Source organism: Oncorhynchus kisutch, unplaced genomic scaffold (assembly GCF_002021735.2).
Source record: "Oncorhynchus kisutch isolate 150728-3 unplaced genomic scaffold, Okis_V2 scaffold3757, whole genome shotgun sequence".
In the NCBI taxonomy this organism is placed as follows: Eukaryota; Metazoa; Chordata; class Actinopteri; order Salmoniformes; family Salmonidae; genus Oncorhynchus; species Oncorhynchus kisutch.
The window spans coordinates 224,085-245,032 of NW_022265702.1; the positions used below are offsets into that span (position 1 = coordinate 224,085).

The 20,948-nt window shown below is 47.8% G+C and overlaps 1 protein-coding gene across 1 annotated transcript in view; it reads right to left on the minus strand.

Moving 5' to 3' along the window:
* LOC116371859 (ras-related protein Rab-8B) overlaps positions 1 to 20,948 on the minus strand; it is a 43,254-nt gene that overhangs the window by 14,900 nt on the left and 7,406 nt on the right. Inside the window, exons 2-3 of the mRNA XM_031820947.1 lie at positions 6,872 to 6,932; positions 4,116 to 4,176 (exon numbers count right to left, since the gene is read on the minus strand). Of these exons, the coding sequence (XP_031676807.1) occupies positions 4,116 to 4,176; positions 6,872 to 6,932 (122 nt within the window). The remainder of the gene's footprint in view (positions 1 to 4,115; positions 4,177 to 6,871; positions 6,933 to 20,948) is intronic.

Genomic DNA, 20,948 nt, shown 5'->3' on the forward strand with positions numbered 1-20,948 from the left:
ATCTCTGAGGAATACATACGAACGTGATTTGACTGGTTGAAACAACGTTCAGGGTGAGATTTTCACAGATTCCTTTCTATGCAAATTGAACAAGTGGAAATACAAAATCGATCGTGCATGAGAGGAGACAGAGTAGAGTTAGTAGAGGTCATGTAGTGTAGAACAACAGAGAGGAGACAGAGGAGAGTTAGTAGAGGTCATGTAGTGTAGAACAACAGAGAGGAGGAGACAGAGTAGAGTTAGTAGAGGTCATGTAGTGTAGAACAACAGAGAGGAGACAGAGTAGAGTTAGTAGAGGTCATGTAGTGTAGAACAACAGAGAGGAGACCGAGTAGAGTTAGTAGAGGTCATGTAGTGTAGAACAACAGAGAGGAGACGGAGTAGAGTTAGTAGAGGTCATGTAGTGTAGAACAACAGGGAGGAGGAGACAGAGGAGAGTTAGTAGAGGTCATGTAGTGTAGAACAACAGAGAGGAGGAGACAGAGGAGAGTTAGTAGAGGTCATGTAGTGTAGAACAACAGAGAGGAGACAGAGTAGAGTTAGTAGAGGTCATGTAGTGTAGAACAACAGAGAGGAGGAGACAGAGGAGAGTTAGTAGAGGTCATGTAGTGTAGAACAACAGAGAGGAGGAGACAGAGGAGAGTTAGTAGAGGTCATGTAGTGTAGAACAACAGGGAGGAGGAGACAGAAGAGAGTTAGTAGAGGTCATGTAGTGTAGAACAACAGAGAGGAGACAGAGGAGAGTTAGTATAGGTCATGTAGTGTAGAACAACAGAGAGGAGACAGAGTAGAGTTAGTAGAGGTCATGTAGTGTAGAACAGAGAGGAGGAGACAGAGGAGAGTTAGTAGAGGTCATGTAGTGTAGAACAACAGAGAGGAGACAGAGGAGAGTTAGTAGAGGTCATGTAGTGTAGAACAACAGAGAGGAGGAGACAGAGGAGAGTTAGTAGAGGTCATGTAGTGTAGAACAACAGAGAGGAGACAGAGGAGAGTTAGTAGAGGTCATGTAGTGTAGAACAACAGAGAGGAGGAGACAGTAGAGTTAGTAGAGGTCATGTAGTGTAGAACAACAGGGAGGAGGAGACAGAGGAGAGTTAGTAGAGGTCATGTAGTGTAGAACAACAGAGAGGAGACAGAGTAGAGTTAGTAGAGGTCATGTAGTGTAGAACAACAGAGAGGAGACAGAGTAGAGTTAGTAGAGGTCATGTAGTGTAGAACAACAGGGAGGAGGAGACAGAGGAGAGTTAGTAGAGGTCATGTAGTGTAGAACAACAGAGAGGAGACAGAGGAGAGTTAGTAGAGGTCATGTAGTGTAGAACAACAGAGAGGAGGAGACAGTAGAGTTAGTAGAGGTCATGTAGTGTAGAACAACAGGGAGGAGGAGACAGAGGAGAGTTAGTAGAGGTCATGTAGTGTAGAACAACAGAGAGGAGACAGAGTAGAGTTAGTAGAGGTCATGTAGTGTAGAACAACAGAGAGGAGACGGAGTAGAGTTAGTAGAGGTCATGTAGTGTAGAACAACAGGGAGGAGGAGACAGAGGAGAGTTAGTAGAGGTCATGTAGTGTAGAACAACAGAGAGGAGGAGACAGAGGAGAGTTAGTAGAGGTCATGTAGTGTAGAACAACAGAGAGGAGACAGAGTAGAGTTAGTAGAGGTCATGTAGTGTAGAACAACAGAGAGGAGGAGACAGAGGAGAGTTAGTAGAGGTCATGTAGTGTAGAACAACAGAGAGGAGGAGACAGAGGAGAGTTAGTAGAGGTCATGTAGTGTAGAACAACAGGGAGGAGGAGACAGAAGAGAGTTAGTAGAGGTCATGTAGTATAGAACAACAGAGAGGAGACAGAGGAGAGTTAGTAGAGGTCATGTAGTGTAGAACAACAGAGAGGAGGAGACAGAGGAGAGTTAGTAGAGGTCATGTAGTGTAGAACAACAGGGAGGAGGAGACAGAGGAGAGTTAGTAGAGGTCATGTAGTGTAGAACAACAGAGAGGAGACAGAGTAGAGTTAGTAGAGGTCATGTAGTGTAGAACAACAGAGAGGAGACGGAATAGAGTTAGTAGAGGTCATGTAGTGTAGAACAACAGGGAGGAGGAGACAGAGGAGAGTTAGTAGAGGTCATGTAGTGTAGAACAACAGAGAGGAGGAGACAGAGGAGACTTAGTAGAGGTCATGTAGTGTAGAACAACAGAGAGGAGACAGAGTAGAGTTAGTAGAGGTCATGTAGTGTAGAACAACAGAGAGGAGGAGACAGAGGAGAGTTAGTAGAGGTCATGTAGTGTAGAACAACAGAGAGGAGGAGACAGAGGAGAGTTAGTAGAGGTCATGTAGTGTAAAACAACAGGGAGGAGGAGACAGAAGAGAGTTAGTAGAGGTCATGTAGTGTAGAACAACAGAGAGGAGACAGAGGAGAGTTAGTAGAGGTCATGTAGTGTAGAACAACAGAGAGGAGACAGAGTAGAGTTAGTAGAGGTCATGTAGTGTAGAACAGAGAGGAGGAGACAGAGGAGAGTTAGTAGAGGTCATGTAGTGTAGAACAACAGAGAGGAGACAGAGTAGAGTTAGTAGAGGTCATGTAGTGTAGAACAACAGAGAGGAGACAGAGTAGAGTTAGTAGAGGTCATGTAGTGTAGAACAACAGAGAGGAGACGGAATAGAGTTAGTAGAGGTCATGTAGTGTAGAACAACAGGGAGGAGGAGACAGAGGAGAGTTAGTAGAGGTCATGTAGTGTAGAACAACAGAGAGGAGGAGACAGAGGAGAGTTAGTAGAGGTCATGTAGTGTAGAACAACAGAGAGGAGACAGAGTTAGTAGAGGTCTATGGTAACACACACGGCCCTCCATAGTAACACACACGGCCCTCCATAGTAACACACACACGGCCCTCCATAGTAACACACACACTGCCCTCCATAGTAACACACACGGCCCTCCATAGTAACACACACGGCCCTCCATAGTAACACACACGGCCCTTCATAGTAAAACACACACACACATGGCCCTCCATAGTAACACACACACACACATGGCCCTCCATAGTAACACACACGGCCCTCCATAGTAACACACACGGCCCTCCATAGTAACACACACACGGCCCTCCATAGTAACACACACACACTGCCCTCCATAGTAACACACACGGCCCTCCATAGTAACACACACGGCCCTCCATAGTAACACACACGGCCCTTCATAGTAAAACACACACACACATGGCCCTCCATAGTAACACACACACACACATGGCCCTCCATAGTAACACACACGGCCCTCCATAGTAACACACCCGGCCCTCCATAATAACAACACCATCAGCCCTCCATAGTAACACACACACGGCCCTCCATAGTAACACACCCGGCCCTCCATAGTAACAACACCATCAGCCCTCCATAGTAACACACACACGGCCCTCCATAGTAACACACCCGGCCCTCCATAGTAACAACACCATCAGCCCTCCATAGTAACACACACGGCCCTCCATAGTAACACACATGGCCCTCCATAGTAACACACACGGCCCTCCATAGTAACACACACGGCCCTCCATAGTAACACACATGGCCCTCCATAGTAACACACACGGCCCACCATAGTAACACACACGGCCCTCCATAGTAACAACACCATCCGCCCCAGTGATTGAATGGTCCAACAGCTCTAGGGAAACTCCACTTGGGTCCTTCCTGTGTATACAGTCTCCTATCAAACTGTCCATTCCATCGTATTCACCACTTCACACAGAGCATACACGCCTGTAAGATGGGCCTCGGCGTTAACAAGCAGTTCATAGATACATCTAGCTTAACTAGAGACACTGTTTAATATGACTGGACCGGAGACATACGGAGGAGACAGGTCGACAGAGTAGGCTACAACTCATTATAAAAGATGGCTCCCATTCTGAACACACACACACACACACACACATACACATACACACACACACACACACACACACACACACACACACACACACACACACACACACACACACACACACACACACACACACACAAACACACAAACGATAACCTCCACGAGTTGTTTTATCTGTGTAGTTTCAGTCTGTGACCTTTTGGAGACATGTGACAGGGGACGGATCTTACCATAGCTCCTCTGTAGTAGGCTGTTGTGATGGTCCTGAACCTCTCCTGACCGGCTGTGTCCCTGGGAGAGACAGAACAACGTCAGTACAACGTAACAACCATGAAGATAGTGTAGTAGCTACAGCATTACTACATTACCCTGGGAGAGACAGAACAACGTAACAACCATGTTGATAATGCAGTAACTACAGCATTACTACATTACCCTGGGAGGGACAGAACAACGTAACAACCATGAAGATAGTGTAGTAGCTACAGCATTACTACATTACCCTGGGAGGGACAGAACAACGTAACAACCATGACGATAGTGTAGTAGCTACAGCATTACTACATTACCCTGGGAGAGACAGAACAACGTAACAACCATGTTGATAATGCAGTAACTACAGCATTACTACATTACCCTGGGAGAGACAGAACAACGTAACAACCATGACGATAGTGTAGTAGCTACAGCATTCCTACATTACCCTGGGAGAGACAGTACAACGTCAGTACAACGTAACAACCATGTTGGCAGTGTAGTAGCTACAGCATTACTACATTACCCTGGGAGAGTCAGTACAACGTAACAACCGTGTATATAATGCAGTAGCTACAGCATTACTACATTACCCTGGGAGAGACAGTACAACGTAACAACCATGTTGATAATGCAGTAGCTACAGCATTACTACATTACCCTGGGAGAGTCAGTACAACGTAACAACCATGTTGATAATGCAGTAGCTACATCATTACTACATTACAATGGGAGAGACAGTGCAACGTCAGTACAACGTAACAACCATGTCGATAATGCAGTAGCTACAGCATTACTACATTACCCTGGGAGAGACAGTACAACGTCAGTACAACGTAACAACCATGTTGATAATGCAGTCGCTGCATCATTACTACATTACCCTGGGAGAGACAGTACAACGTCAGTACAACGTAACAACCATGTTGATAATGCAGTAGCTACATCATTACTACATTACCCTGGGAGAGACAGTACAACGTAACAACCATGTTGATAATGCAGTAGCTACAGCATTACTACATTACCCTGGGAGAGCCAGTACAACGTCAGTACAACGTAACAACCATGTTGATAATGCAGTAGCTACAGCATTACTACATTACCCTGGGAGAGACAGAACAACGTCAGTACAACGTAACAACCATGTCGATAATGTAGTAGCTACAGCCCTACTACATTACCCTGGGAGAGACAGTACAACGCCAGTACAACGTAACAACCATGTTGATAATGCAGTAGCTACAGCCAGTGTTACAAAACGTCAGTGTAAGAGGGCCTGGGGGTTCTCCCTCTAATCCGTGCCAGACAGTGATACGACCACCTAGTGTAAAGGATGACCCTGGACAGGGGATGAATAAGCAGGCCAAATGTGTGTATCCAAACACAGCTGAACACTCTTACACACACAAGCTATCACTGACTACAAGGCAGTCAACACTACACTTCAGATCCCCTCAGGGCTAATATAGGCTCTCCAAGCTATCACTGACTACAAGGCAGTCAACACTACACTTCAGATCCACTCAGGGCTGAAAGAGGCTCTCCAAGCTATCACTGACTACAAGGCAGTCAACACTACACTTCAGATCCACTCAAGGCTGAAAGAGGCTCTCCAAGCTATCTCTGACTACAAGGCAGTCAACACTACACTTCAGATCCACTCAGGGCTGATAAGAGGCTCTCCAAGCTATCACTGACTACAAGGCAGTCAACACTACACTTCAGATCCCCTCAGGGCTAATAGAGGCTCTCCAAGCTATCACTGACTACAAGGCAGTCAACACTACACTTCAGATCCACTCAGGGCTGAAAGAGGCTCTCCAAGCTATCACTGACTACAAGGCAGTCAACACTACACTTCAGATCCACTCAAGGCTGAAAGAGGCTCTCCAAGCTATCTCTGACTACAAGGCAGTCAACACTACACTTCAGATCCACTCAGGGCTGATAAGAGGCTCTCCAAGCTATCACTGACTACAAGGCAGTCAACACTACACTTCAGATCCACTCAGGGCTGATAGAGGTTCTCCAAGCTATCACTGACTACAAGGCAGTCAACACTACACTTCAGATCCACTCAGGGCTGATAAGAGGCTCTCCAAGCTATCACTGACTACAAGGCAGTCAACACTACACTTCAGATCCCCTCAGGGCCTGCCTGGCTATCCAGGCCCAGGGTAGCCAGGCAAACTCACCATATCTGGAGCTAGGAGTCTGGGTAACCAGGCAAACTCACCATTTCTGGAGCTAGGAGTCTGGGTAGCCAGACAAACTCACCATATCTGGAGCTAGGAGTCTGGGTAGCCAGGCAAACTCACCATATCTGGAGCTAGGAGTCTGGGTAGCCAGACAAACTCACCATATCTGGAGCTAGGAGTCTGGGTAGCCAGGCAAACTCACCATATCTGGAGCTAGGAGTCTGGGTAACCGGGCAAACTCACCATATCTGGAGCTAGGAGTCTGGGTAACCAGGCAAACTCACCATATCTGGAGCTAGGAGTCTGGGTAACCTGGCAAACTCACCATATCTGGAGCTAGGAGTCTGGGTAACCAGGCAAACTCACCATATCTGGAGCTAGGAGTCTGGGTAACCAGGCAAACTCACTATATCTGGAGCTAGGAGTCTGGGTAACCAGGCAAACTCACCATATCTGGAGCTAGGAGTCTGGGTAACCAGGCAAACTCACCATATCTGGAGCTAGGAGTCTGGGTAACCACGCAAACTCACCATATCTGGAGCTTGATCTTCTTCCCGTCCAACTCTATCGTCCTGATTTTGAAGTCAATACCTGAAATCAGAGAAAACGTGAGGAAAACATTTCTAAAGTGTTAAACTACATCTGAGCCAGTGGGTAGGGGCTAGCTGGGGGCTAACTGGGAGCTAGCTGGGAGATAACTGGGTGATAACTGGGGGCTAACAGGGAGCTAACTAGGAGCTAGCTGGGGGCTAGCTAGGGGCTAGCTGGGGGCTAACTGGGAGCTAGCTGGGAGATAACTGGGTGATAACTGGGGGCTAACTGGGAGCTAGCTGGGGGCTAGCTGGGAGATAACTGGGAGCTAACTGGGGGCTAGCTGGTGGCTAACTGGGAGCTAACTGGGCGCTAGCCGGGAGTTAGCTGGGGGCTAACTGGGAGCTAGCTAGCGGCTAACTGGGAGCTAACTGGACTGAAATTTATTAACACTGTTACAGACCATGAGGACTGGAGGTAAACATTCCTATTAACACTGTTACAGACCATGAGGACTGAAGGTCAGCATTCCTATTAACACTGTTACAGACCATGAGGACTGAAGGTCAGCATTCCTATTAACACTGTTACAGACCGTGAGGACTGAAGGTAAACATTCCTATTAACACTGTTACAGACCATGAGGACTGAAGGTCAGCATTCCTATTAACACTGTTACAGACCATGAAGACAGACAGACAGACAGACAGACAGACAGACAGACAGACAGACAGACAGACAGACAGACAGACAGACAGACAGAGACAGACAGACAGACAGACAGACAGACAGACAGACAGACAGACAGACAGACAGACAGACAGACAGACAGACAGAGAGAGACAGACAGACAGACAGACAGAGACAGACAGACAGACAGACAGAGACAGACAGACAGAGAGACCGAGAGAGACAGACAGACAGACAGACAGACAGAATGGCAGACAGACAGACAGACAGACAGACAGACAGACAGACAGAATGGCAGACAGACAGACAGACAGACAGACAGACAGACAGACAGACAGACAGACAGAGAGAGAGAGAGACAGAGAGACAGACAGACAGAGAGAGACAGACAGACAGACAGACAGACAGACAGACAGAGAGAGACAGACAGACAGAGACAGACAGACAGACAGACAGAGAGAGACAGACAGACAGAGAGACAGAGAGAGACAGACAGACAGACAGACAGACAGACAGACAGACAGACAGACAGACAGACAGACAGACAGACAGAGAGAGAGAGAGACAGACAGACAGACAGACAGACAGACAGACAGACAGACAGAATGGCAGACAGACAGACAGACAGACAGAATGACAGACAGACAGACAGAGAGCTACAAGGTAAAAACTATCCCCTATAAGCGGTCTGTCAAGCGGTTTCTCTTACTGAAAAGTGTAGGTTCTGAGTGTATAAATCTATTGGCACGTAGCAGGTTGCTATGGTTTACTTCTGTAACCTGATGACAGACGAGCTCCAATCAGAATAGTCCTTGTTGAGTGCTGAGGGACAGCACACGTCACTAGCCAGTAACATGAGAGGAAACGTGGGTACCTGCACAATTACCAGTCTGTCCCTGGAACAAGTGTCAATATTAAAACACATAATGAGCTAGCCTAGCGCCAGCTAGCTGCGGGGCTTTGATACAGGTCTTTAAAAAAATAATAATTACCTTTATTTAACAAGTCAGTTAAGAACAAATTCTTATTTACAATGATGGCCTAGGAACAGTGGGTTAACTGCCTGTTCAGGGGCAGAACGACAGATTTGTAGCTTGTCAGCTCGGGGGTTTGAACTTGCAACCTTCCGGTTACTAGTCCAATGCTCTAACCACTAGGCTACCCTGCCGCCCCGCGTCTGGCAACCTATTCCCTATATAGTGCACGACCTTTGACTAAAATAGGGAATAAGGGTGCTATTCAGGACGCAGATGCAGACGGAAGGTGTGATGCAGGTGGGCAGGCTCACTGAGAGGAGAGGAAGTGGTGTAGAGAACAGAGCACCACAGCAGGTTGTAGAGAGCAGTCTACCGGGAACACAGACTCACTATTTACACCAGATACTAAACAGACACTAGAGCGTTTGTCCCTCGGGGGGGGGGGTGGGGGGGGGGGGGGTTACATAAAACTCAATTGAATTGAATAAAAGTGGTCTACGTAGCAAATGAGACATGACTTCTGTTATAGTCGTCTGCTGCAGGCTAGAGTTTCAAATGCTTTCTGTAGGTTTAATAGCCTACTACCTTCAGTAAGTGCAAGATGAGGATGCTAGGCTACCTTCCTGTTCTAGAGAAACTGCTGTTTCCTAGGGGTTTACAAAGGGCCTTTACAATAGATAACTGCTGTGTTTCCTAGGGGTTTATACAGGGCCTTTACAATAGAACCTGCTGTGTTTCCTAGGGGTTTATACAGGGCCTTTACAATAGATAACTGCTGTGTTTCCTAGGGGTTTATACTGGGCCTATACAATAGAAACTGCTGTGTTTTCTAAGGGTTTATACAGGACCTTTACAATAGATAACTGCTGTGTTTTCTAAGGGTTTATACAGGGCCTTTACAATAGATAACTACTGTGTTTCCTAGGGGTTTATACAGGGCCTTTACAATAGATAACTGCTGTGTTTCCTAGGGGTTTATACAGGGCCTTTACAATAGATAACTGCTGTGTTTCCTAGGGGTTTATACAGGGCCTTTACAATAGAAACTGCTGTGTTTCCTAGGGGTTTATACAGGGCCTTTACAATTGAACCTGCTGTGTTTCCTAGGGGTTTATACAGGACCTTTACAATAGATAACTGCTGTGTTTCCTAGGGGTTTATACAGGGCCTTTACAATAGATAACTGCTGTGTTTCCTAGGGGTTTATACAGGACCTTTACAATAGATAACTGCTGTGTTTCCTATGGGTTTATACAGGGCCTTTACAATAGATAACTGCTGTGTTTCCTAGGGTTAATACAGGGCCTTTACAGTAGAAACTGCTGTGTTTCCTAGGGGTTTATACAGGGCCTTTACAATAGATAACTGCTGTGTTTCCTAGGGGTTTATACAGGGCCTTTACAATAGATAACTGCTGTGTTTCCTAGGGGTTTATACAGGGCCTTTACAATAGATAACTGCTGTGTTTCCTAGGGGTTTATACAGGGCCTTTACAATAGAAACTGCTGTGTTTCCTAGGGGTTTATACAGGGCCTTTACAATTGAACCTGCTGTGTTTCCTAGGGGTTTATACAGGACCTTTACAATAGATAACTGCTGTGTTTCCTAGGGGTTTATACAGGGCCTTTACAATAGATAACTGCTGTGTTTCCTAGGGGTTTATACAGGACCTTTACAATAGATAACTGCTGTGTTTCCTATGGGTTTATACAGGGCCTTTACAATAGATAACTGCTGTGTTTCCTAGGGTTAATACAGGGCCTTTACAGTAGAAACTGCTGTGTTTCCTAGGGGTTTATACAGGGCCTTTACAATAGATAACTGCTGTGTTTCCTAGGGGTTTATACAGGGCCTTTACAATAGATAACTGCTGTGTTTCCTAGGGGTTTATACAGGGCCTTTACAATAGATAACTGCTGTGTTTCCTAGGGGTTTATACAGGGCCTTTACAATATAAACTGCTGTGTTTCCTAGGGGTTTATACAGGGCCTTTACAATAGATAACTGCTGTGTTTCCTAGGGGTTTATACAGGACCTTTACAATAGATAACTGCTGTGTTTCCTATGGGTTTATACAGGGCCTTTACAATAGATAACTGCTGTGTTTCCTAGGGTTAATACAGGGCCTTTACAGTAGAAACTGCTGTGTTTCCTAGGGGTTTATACAGGGCCTTTACAATAGATAACTGCTGTGTTTCCTAGGGGTTTATACAGGGCCTTTACAATAGATAACTGCTGTGTTTCCTAGGGGTTTATACAGGGCCTTTACAATAAAAACTGCTATGTTTCCTAGGGGGTTACACATGGCCTTTACAATAGAAACTGCTTTCAATGTGATGCTCTACCTGAGGAGAGGAGAGGAGGGGAGGGGAAGAGGAAAGGAAGAGAGGGGAAGAGAGGAGCAGAGGAGAGAGGAAGAGGACAGGAGGAGAGGAGAGGGGAAGAGGGGAGCAGAGGAGAGAGGAAGGGAAAAGGATGAGAGGGGAAGAGGGGAGCAGAGGAGAGAGGAAGAGGACAGGAGGAGAGGAGAGGGGAAGAGGGGAGCAGAGGAGAGAGGAAGGGGAAAGGAGGAGAGGGGAAGAGGGGAGCAGAGGAGAGAGGAAGGGGAAAGGAGTGGTGTCTAGTGGAGGATATAACCAGTGGTGTCTAGTGGAGGACAGTGGTGTCTAGTGGAGGACATAACCAGTGGTGTCTAGTGGAGGACATAACCAGTGGTGTCTAGTGGAGGACATAACCAGTGGTGTCTAGTGGAGGATATAAACAGTGGTGTCTAGTGGAGGATATAACCAGTGGTGTCTAGTGGAGGACAGAACCAGTGGTGTCTAGTGGAGGACATAACCAGTGGTGTCTAGTGGAGGACATAACCAGTGGTGTCTAGTGGAGGCCATAACCAGTGGTGTCTAGTGGAGGACAGTGGTGTCTAGTGGAGGACAAAACCAGTGGTGTCTAGTGGAGGACATAACCAGTGGTGTCTAGGGAGGAGATAACCAGTGGTGTCTAGTGGAGGACAGTGGTGTCTAGTGGAGGACATAACCAGTGGTATCTAGTGGAGGACAGTGGTGTCTAGTGGAGGATATAACCAGTGGTGTCTAGTGGAGGACATAACCAGTGGTGTCTAGTGGAGGACATAACCAGTGGTGTCTTGTGGAGGATATAACCAGTGGTGTCTAGTGGAGGACAGTGGTGTCTAGTGGAGGATATAACCAGTGGTGTCTAGTGGAGGACATAACCAGTGGTGTCTAGTGGAGGCCGTAACCAGTGGTGTCTAGTGGAGGATATAACCAGCGGTGTCTAGTGGAGGACATAACCAGCGGTGTCTAGTGGAGGATATAACCAGTGGTGTCTAGTGGAGGACATAACCAGTGGCATCTAGTGGAGGATATAACCAGTGGTGTCTAGTGGAGGATATAACCAGTGGTGTCTAGTGGAGGATATAACCAGTGGTGTCTAGTGGAGGATATAACCAGTGGTGTCTAGTGGAGGACAGTGGTGTCTAGTGGAGGACATAACCAGTGGTGTCTAGTGGAGGACATAACCAGTGGTGTCTAGTGGAGGACATAACCAGTGGTGTCTAGTGGAGGACATAACCAGTGGTGTCTAGTGGAGGATATAACCAGTGGTGTCTAGTGGAGGGTATAACCAGTGGTGTCTAGTGGAGGACAGTGGTGTCTAGTGGAGGACATAACCAGTGGTGTCTAATGGAGGACAGTGGTGTCTAGTGGAGGACATAACCAGTGGTGTCTAGTGGAGGATATAACCAGTGGTGTCTAGTGGAGGATATAACCAGTGGTGTCTAGTGGAGGCCGTAACCAGTGGTGTCTAGTGGAGGATATAACCAGTGGTGTCTAGTGGAGGATATAACCAGTGGTGTCTAGTGGAGGACATAACCAGTGGTGTCTAGTGGAGGATATAACCAGTGGTGTCTAGTGGAGGATATAACCAGTGGTGCCTAGTGGAGGCCATAACCAGTGGTGTCTAGTGGAGGATATAACCAGTGGTGTCTAGTGGAGGACAGTGGTGTCTAGTGGAGGATATAACCAGTGGTGTCTAGTGGAGGATATAACCAGTGGTGTCTAGTGGAGGACAGTGGTGTCTAGTGGAGGATATAACCAGTGGTGTCTAGTGGAGAACAGTGGTGTCTAGTGGAGGACAGTGGTGTCTAGTGGAGGACATAACCAGTGGTATCTAGTGGAGGACAGTGGTGTCTAGTGGAGGATATAACCAGTGGTGTCTAGTGGAGGACATAACCAGTGGTGTCTAGTGGAGGACATAACCAGTGGTGTCTTGTGGAGGATATAACCAGTGGTGTCTAGTGGAGGACAGTGGTGTCTAGTGGAGGATATAACCAGTGGTGTCTAGTGGAGGACATAACCAGTGGTGTCTAGTGGAGGCCGTAACCAGTGGTGTCTAGTGGAGGATATAACCAGCGGTGTCTAGTGGAGGACATAACCAGTGGTGTCTAGTGGAGGATATAACCAGTGGTGTCTAGTGGAGGACATAACCAGTGGCATCTAGTGGAGGATATAACCAGTGGTGTCTAGTGGAGGATATAACCAGTGGTGTCTAGTGGAGGATATAACCAGTGGTGTCTAGTGGAGGACAGTGGTGTCTAGTGGAGGACATAACCAGTGGTGTCTAGTGGAGGATATAACCAGTGGTGTCTAGTGGAGGATATAACCAGTGGTGTCTAGTGGAGGACAGTGGTGTCTAGTGGAGGACATAACCAGTGGTGTCTAATGGAGGACAGTGGTGTCTAGTGGAGGACATAACCAGTGGTGTCTAGTGGAGGATATAACCAGTGGTGTCTAGTGGAGGACATAACCAGTGGTGTCTAGTGGAGGATATAACCAGTGGTGTCTAGTGGAGGATATAACCAGTGGTGTCTAGTGGAGGATATAACCAGTGGTGTCTAGTGGAGGATATAACCAGCGGTGCCTAGTGGAGGCCATAACCAGTGGTGTCTAGTGGAGGATATAACCAGTGGTGTCTAGTGGAGGACAGTGGTGTCTAGTGGAGGATATAACCAGTGGTGTCTAGTGGAGGATATAACCAGCGGTGTCTAGTGGAGGACAGTGGTGTCTAGTGGAGGATATAACCAGTGGTGTCTAGTGGAGGATATAACCAGTGGTGTCTAGTGGAGGACAGTGGTGTCTAGTGGAGGACATAACCAGTGGTATCTAGTGGAGGACAGTGGTGTCTAGTGGAGGATATAACCAGTGGTGTCTAGTGGAGGACAGTGGTGTCTAGTGGAGGACAAAACCAGTGGTGTCTAGTGGAGGACAGTGGTGTCTAGTGGAGGACATAACCAGTGGTATCTAGTGGAGGACCGTGGTGTCTAGTGGAGGATATAACCAGTGGTGTCTAGTGGAGGACATAACCAGTGGTGTCTAGTGGAGGACATAACCAGTGGTGTCTAGTGGAGGATATAACCAGTGGTGTCTAGTGGAGGACAGTGGTGTCTAGTGGAGGACATAACCAGTGGTATCTAGTGGAGGACAGTGGTGTCTAGTGGAGGATATAACCAGTGGTGTCTAGTGGAGGACATAACCAGTGGTGTCTAGTGGAGGACATAACCAGTGGTGTCTTGTGGAGGACATAACCAGTTGTGTCTAGTGGAGGACATAACCAGTGGTGTCTAGTGGAGGCCGTAACCAGTGGTGTCTAGTGGAGGATATAACCAGTGGTGTCTAGTGGAGGACATAACCAGTGGTGTCTAGTGGAGGACATAACCAGTGGTGTCTAGTGGAGGATATAACCAGTGGTGTCTAGTGGAGGACATAACCAGTGGTGTCTAGTGGAGGATATAACCAGTGGTGTCTAGTGGAGGACATAACCAGTGGTGTCTAGTGGAGGACAGTGGTGTCTAGTGGAGGATATAACCAGTGGTGTCTAGTGGAGGATATAACCAGTGGTGTCTAGTGGAGGATATAACCAGTGGTGTCTAGTGGAGGACAGAACCAGTGGTGTCTAGTGGAGGACATAACCAGTGGTGTCTAGTGGAGGGCATAACCAGTGGTGTCTAGTGGAGGACAGTGGTGTCTAGTGGAGGACAAAACCAGTGGTGTCTAGTGGAGGACATAACCAGTGGTGTCTAGTGGAGGATATAACCAGTGGTGTCTAGTGGAGGACATAACCAGTGGTGTCTAGTGGAGGATATAACCAGTGGTGTCTAGTGGAGGACATAACCAGTGGTGTCTAGTGGAGGATATAACCAGTGGTGTCCAGTGGAGGACATAACCAGTGGTGTCTAGTGGAGGATATAACCAGTGGTGTCTAGTGGAGGACATAACCAGTGGTGTCTAGTGGAGGACAGTGGTGTCTAGTGGAGGATATAACCAGTGGTGTCTAGTGGAGTCTAGTGGAGGATATAACCAGTGGTGTCTAGTGGAGGACAGAACCAGTGGTGTCTAGTGGAGGACATAACCAGTGGTGTCTAGTGGAGGACATAACCAGTGGTGTCTAGTGGAGGACAGTGGTGTCTAGTGGAGGACAAAACCAGTGGTGTCTAGTGGAGGACATAACCAGTGGTGTCTAGTGGAGGATATAACCAGTGGTGTCTAGTGGAGGACATAACCAGTGGTGTCTAGTGGAGGATATAACCAGTGGTGTCTAGTGGAGGACATAACCAGTGGTGTCTAGTGGAGGATATAACCAGTGGTGTCTAGTGGAGGACATAACCAGTGGTGTCTAGTGGAGGAAATAACCAGTGGTGTCTAGTGGAGTATATAACCAGTGGTGTCTAGTGGAGGATATAACCAGTGGTGTCTAGTGGAGGACATAACCGGTGGTGTCTAGTGGAGGATATAACCAGTGGTGTCTAGTGGAGGATATAACCAGTGGTGTCTAGTGGAGGACATAACCAGTGGTGTCTAGTGGAGGATATAACCAGTGGTGTCTAGTGGAGGACGTAACCAGTGGTGTCTAGTGGAGGCCATAACCAGTGGTGTCTAGTGGAGGATATAACCAGTGGTGTCTAGTGGAGGATATAACCAGTGGTGTCTAGTGGAGGATATAACCAGTGGTGTCTAGTGGAGGATATAACCAGTGGTGTCTAGTGGAGGACATAACCAGTGGTGTCTAGTGGAGGATATAACCAGTGGTGTCTAGTGGAGGACATAACCAGTGGTGTCTAGTGGAGGCCGTAACCAGTGGTGTGTAGTGGAGGATATAACCAGTGGTGTCTAGTGGAGGATATAACCAGTGGTGTCTAGTGGAGGACATAACCAGTGGTGTCTAGTGGAGGATATAACCAGTGGTGTCTAGTGGAGGATATAACCAGTGGTGTCTAGTGGAGGACATAACCAGTGGTGTCTAGTGGAGGATATAACCAGTGGTGTCTAGTGGAGGCCGTAACCAGTGGTGTCTAGTGGAGGATATAACCAGTGGTGTCTAGTGGAGGATATAACCAGTGGTGTCTAGTGGAGGACATAACCAGTGGTGTCTAGTGGAGGATATAACCAGTGGTGTCTAGTGGAGGACATAACCAGTGGTGTCTAGTGGAGGATATAACCAGTGGTGTCTAGTGGAGGACATAACCAGTGGTGTCTAGTGGAGGATATAACCAGTGGTGTCTAGTGGAGGACAGTGGTGTCTAGTGGAGGATATAACCAGTGTTGTCTAGTGGAGGACATAACCAGTGTTGTCTAGTGGAGGATATAACCAGTGGTGTCTAGTGGAGGATATAACCAGTGGTGTCTAGTGGAGGACATAACCAGTGGTGTCTAGTGGAGGATATAACCAGTGGTGTCTAGTGGAGGCCGTAACCAGTGGTGTCTAGTGGAGGATATAACCAGTGGTGTCTAGTGGAGGATATAACCAGTGGTGTCTAGTGGAGGACATAACCGGTGGTGTCTAGTGGAGGACATAACCAGTGGTGTCTAGTGGAGGATATACCCAGTGGTGTCTAGTGGAGGACATAACCAGTGGTGTCTAGTGGAGGATATAACCAGTGGTGTCTAGTGGAGGACATAACCAGTGGTGTCTAGTGGAGGATATAACCAGTGGTGTCTAGTGGAGGACAGTGGTGTCTAGTGGAGGATATAACCAGTGGTGTCTAGTGGAGGATATAACCAGTGGTGCCTAGTGGAGGCCATAACCAGTGGTGTCTAGTGGAGGATATAACCAGTGGTGTCTAGTGGAGGACAGTGGTGTCTAGTGGAGGATATAACCAGTGGTGTCTAGTGGAGGATATAACCAGTGGTGTCTAGTGGAGGACAGTGGTGTCTAGTGGAGGATATAACCAGTGGTGTCTAGTGGAGAACAGTGGTGTCTAGTGGAGGACAGTGGTGTCTAGTGGAGGACATAACCAGTGGTGTCTAGTGGAGGATATAACCAGTGGTGTCTAGTGGAGGATATAACCAGTGGTGTCTAGTGGAGGATATAACCAGTGGTGTCTAGTGGAGGATATAACCAGTGGTGTCTAGTGGAGGACATAACCAGTGGTGTCTAGTGGAGGACAGTGGTGTCTAGTGGAGGATATAACCAGTGGTGTCTAGTGGAGGATATAACCAGTGGTGTCTAGTGGAGGACAGTGGTGTCTAGTGGAGGATATAACCAGTGGTGTCTAGTGGAGGACATAACCAGTGGTGTCTAGTGGAGGACATAACCAGTGGTGTCTAGTGGAGGATACAACCAGTGGTGTCTAGTGGAGGACAGTGGTGTCTAGTGGAGGACAGTGGTGTCTAGTGGAGGACATAACCAGTGGTGTCTAGTGGAGGACAGTGGTGTCTAGTGGAGGACATAACCAGTGGTGTCTAGTGGAGGACAGTGGTGTCTAGTGGAGGATATAACCAGTGGTGTCTAGTGGAGGATATAAGCAGTGGTGTCTAGTGGAGGACAGTGGTGTCTAGTGGAGGACAAAACCAGTGGTGTCTAGTGGAGGACAGTGGTGTCTAGTGGAGGACATAACCAGTGGTATCTAGTGGAGGACAGTGGTGTCTAGTGGAGGATATAACCAGTGGTGTCTAGTGGAGGACATAACCAGTGGTGTCTAGTGGAGGACATAACCAGTGGTGTCTTGTGGAGGATATAACCAGTGGTGTCTTGTGGAGGATATAACCAGTGGTGTCTAGTGGAGGACAGTGGTGTCTAGTGGAGGACATAACCAGTGGTATCTAGTGGAGGACAGTGGTGTCTAGTGGAGGATATAACCAGTGGTGTCTAGTGGAGGACAGTGGTGTCTAGTGGAGGACAAAACCAGTGGTGTCTAGTGGAGGACAGTGGTGTCTAGTGGAGGACATAACCAGTGGTATCTAGTGGAGGACAGTGGTGTCTAGTGGAGGATATAACCAGTGGTGTCTAGTGGAGGACATAACCAGTGGTGTCTAGTGGAGGATATAACCAGTGGTGTCTAGTGGAGGACAGTGGTGTCTAGTGGAGGACATAACCAGTGGTATCTAGTGGAGGACAGTGGTGTCTAGTGGAGGACATAACCAGTGGTGTCTAGTGGAGGACATAACCAGTGGTGTCTAGTGGAGGACATAACCAGTGGTGTCTTGTGGAGGACATAACCAGTGGTGTCTAGTGGAGGACATAACCAGTGGTGTCTAGTGGAGGCCGTAACCAGTGGTGTCTAGTGGAGGATATAACCAGTGGTGTCTAGTGGAGGACATAACCAGTGGTGTCTAGTGGAGGATATAACCAGTGGTGTCTAGTGGAGGACATAACCAGTGGTGTCTAGTGGAGGATATAACCAGTGGTGTCTAGTGGAGGACATAACCAGTGGTGTCTAGTGGAGGATATAACCAGTGGTGTCTAGTGGAGGACATAACCAGTGGTGTCTAGTGGAGGACAGTGGTGTCTAGTGGAGGATATAACCAGTGGTGTCTAGTGGAGGATATAACCAGTGGTGTCTAGTGGAGGATATAACCAGTGGTGTCTAGTGGAGGACAGAACCAGTGGTGTCTAGTGGAGGGCATAACCAGTGGTGTCTAGTGGAGGGCATAACCAGTGGTGTCTAGTGGAGGACAGTGGTGTCTAGTGGAGGACAAAACCAGTGGTGTCTAGTGGAGGACATAACCAGTGGTGTCTAGTGGAGGATATAACCAGTGGTGTCTAGTGGAGGACATAACCAGTGGTGTCTAGTGGAGGATATAACCAGTGGTGTCTAGTGGAGGACATAACCAGTGGTGTCTAGTGGAGGATATAACCAGTGGTGTCCAGTGGAGGACATAACCAGTGGTGTCTAGTGGAGGATATAACCAGTGGTGTCTAGTGGAGGACATAACCAGTGGTGTCTAGTGGAGGACAGTGGTGTCTAGTGGAGGATATAACCAGTGGTGTCTAGTGGAGTCTAGTGGAGGATATAACCAGTGGTGTCTAGTGGAGGACAGAACCAGTGGTGTCTAGTGGAGGACATAACCAGTGGTGTCTAGTGGAGGACATAACCAGTGGTGTCTAGTGGAGGACAGTGGTGTCTAGTGGAGGACAAAACCAGTGGTGTCTAGTGGAGGACATAACCAGTGGTGTCTAGTGGAGGATATAACCAGTGGTGTCTAGTGGAGGACATAACCAGTGGTGTCTAGTGGAGGATATAACCAGTGGTGTCTAGTGGAGGACATAACCAGTGGTGTCTAGTGGAGGATATAACCAGTGGTGTCTAGTGGAGGACATAACCAGTGGTGTCTAGTGGAGGAAATAACCAGTGGTGTCTAGTGGAGTATATAACCAGTGGTGTCTAGTGGAGGATATAACCGGTGGTGTCTAGTGGAGGACATAACCGGTGGTGTCTAGTGGAGGATATAACCAGTGGTGTCTAGTGGAGGATATAACCAGTGGTGTCTAGTGGAGGACATAACCAGTGGTGTCTAGTGGAGGATATAACCAGTGGTGTCTAGTGGAGGACGTAACCAGTGGTGTCTAGTGGAGGCCGTAACCAGTGGTGTCTAGTGGAGGATATAACCAGTGGTGTCTAGTGGAGGATATAACCAGTGGTGTCTAGTGGAGGATATAACCAGTGGTGTCTAGTGGAGGATATAACCAGTGGTGTCTAGTGGAGGACATAACCAGTGGTGTCTAGTGGAGGATATAACCAGTGGTGTCTAGTGGAGGACATAACCAGTGGTGTCTAGTGGAGGCCGTAACCAGTGGTGTGTAGTGGAGGATATAACCAGTGGTGTCTAGTGGAGGATATAACCAGTGGTGTCTAGTGGAGGACATAACCAGTGGTGTCTAGTGGAGGATATAACCAGTGGTGTCTAGTGGAGGCCGTAACCAGTGGTGTCTAGTGGAGGATATAACCAGTGGTGTCTAGTGGAGGATATAACCAGTGGTGTCTAGTGGAGGACATAACCAGTGGTGTCTAGTGGAGGATATAACCAGTGGTGTCTAGTGGAGGACATAACCAGTGGTGTCTAGTGGAGGATATAACCAGTGGTGTCTAGTGGAGGACATAACCAGTGGTGTCTAGTGGAGGATATAACCAGTGGTGTCTAGTGGAGGACAGTGGTGTCTAGTGGAGGATATAACCAGTGTTGTCTAGTGGAGGACATAACCAGTGTTGTCTAGTGGAGGATATAACCAGTGGTGTCTAGTGGAGGATATAACCAGTGGTGTCTAGTGGAGGATATAACCAGTGGTGTCTAGTGGAGGACATAACCAGTGGTGTCTAGTGGAGGATATAACCAGTGGTGTCTAGTGGAGGCCGTAACCAGTGGTGTCTAGTGGAGGATATAACCAGTGGTGTCTAGTGGAGGATATAACCAGTGGTGTCTAGTGGAGGACATAACCAGTGGTGTCTAGTGGAGGACATAACCAGTGGTGTCTAGTGGAGGATATAACCAGTGGTGTCTAGTGGAGGACATAACCAGTGGTGTCTAGTGGAGGATATAACCAGTGGTGTCTAGTGGAGGACATAACCAGTGGTGTCTAGTGGAGGATATAACCAGTGGTGTCTAGTGGAGGACAGTGGTGTCTAGTGGAGGATATAACCAGTGTTGTCTAGTGGAGGACATAACCAGTGGTGTCTAGTGGAGGCCGTAACCAGTGGTGTGTAGTGGAGGATATAACCAGTGGTGTCTAGTGGAGGATATAACCAGTGGTGTCTAGTGGAGGACATAACCAGTGGTGTCTAGTGGAGGATATAACCAGTGGTGTCTAGTGGAGGATATAACCAGTGGTGTCTAGTGGAGAACATAACCAGTGGTGTATAGTGGAGGATATAACCAGTGGTGTCTAGTGGAGGACATAGCCAGTGGTGTCTAGTGGAGGCCGTAACCAGTGGTGTCTAGTGGAGGATATAACCAGTGGTGTCTAGTGGAGGATATAACCAGTGGTGTCTAGTGGAGGATATAACCAGTGGTGTCTAGTGGAGGACATAACCAGTGGTGTCTAGTGGAGGATATAACCAGTGGTGTCTAGTGGAGGATATAACCAGTGGTGTCTAGTGTAGGCCATAACCAGTGGTGTCTAG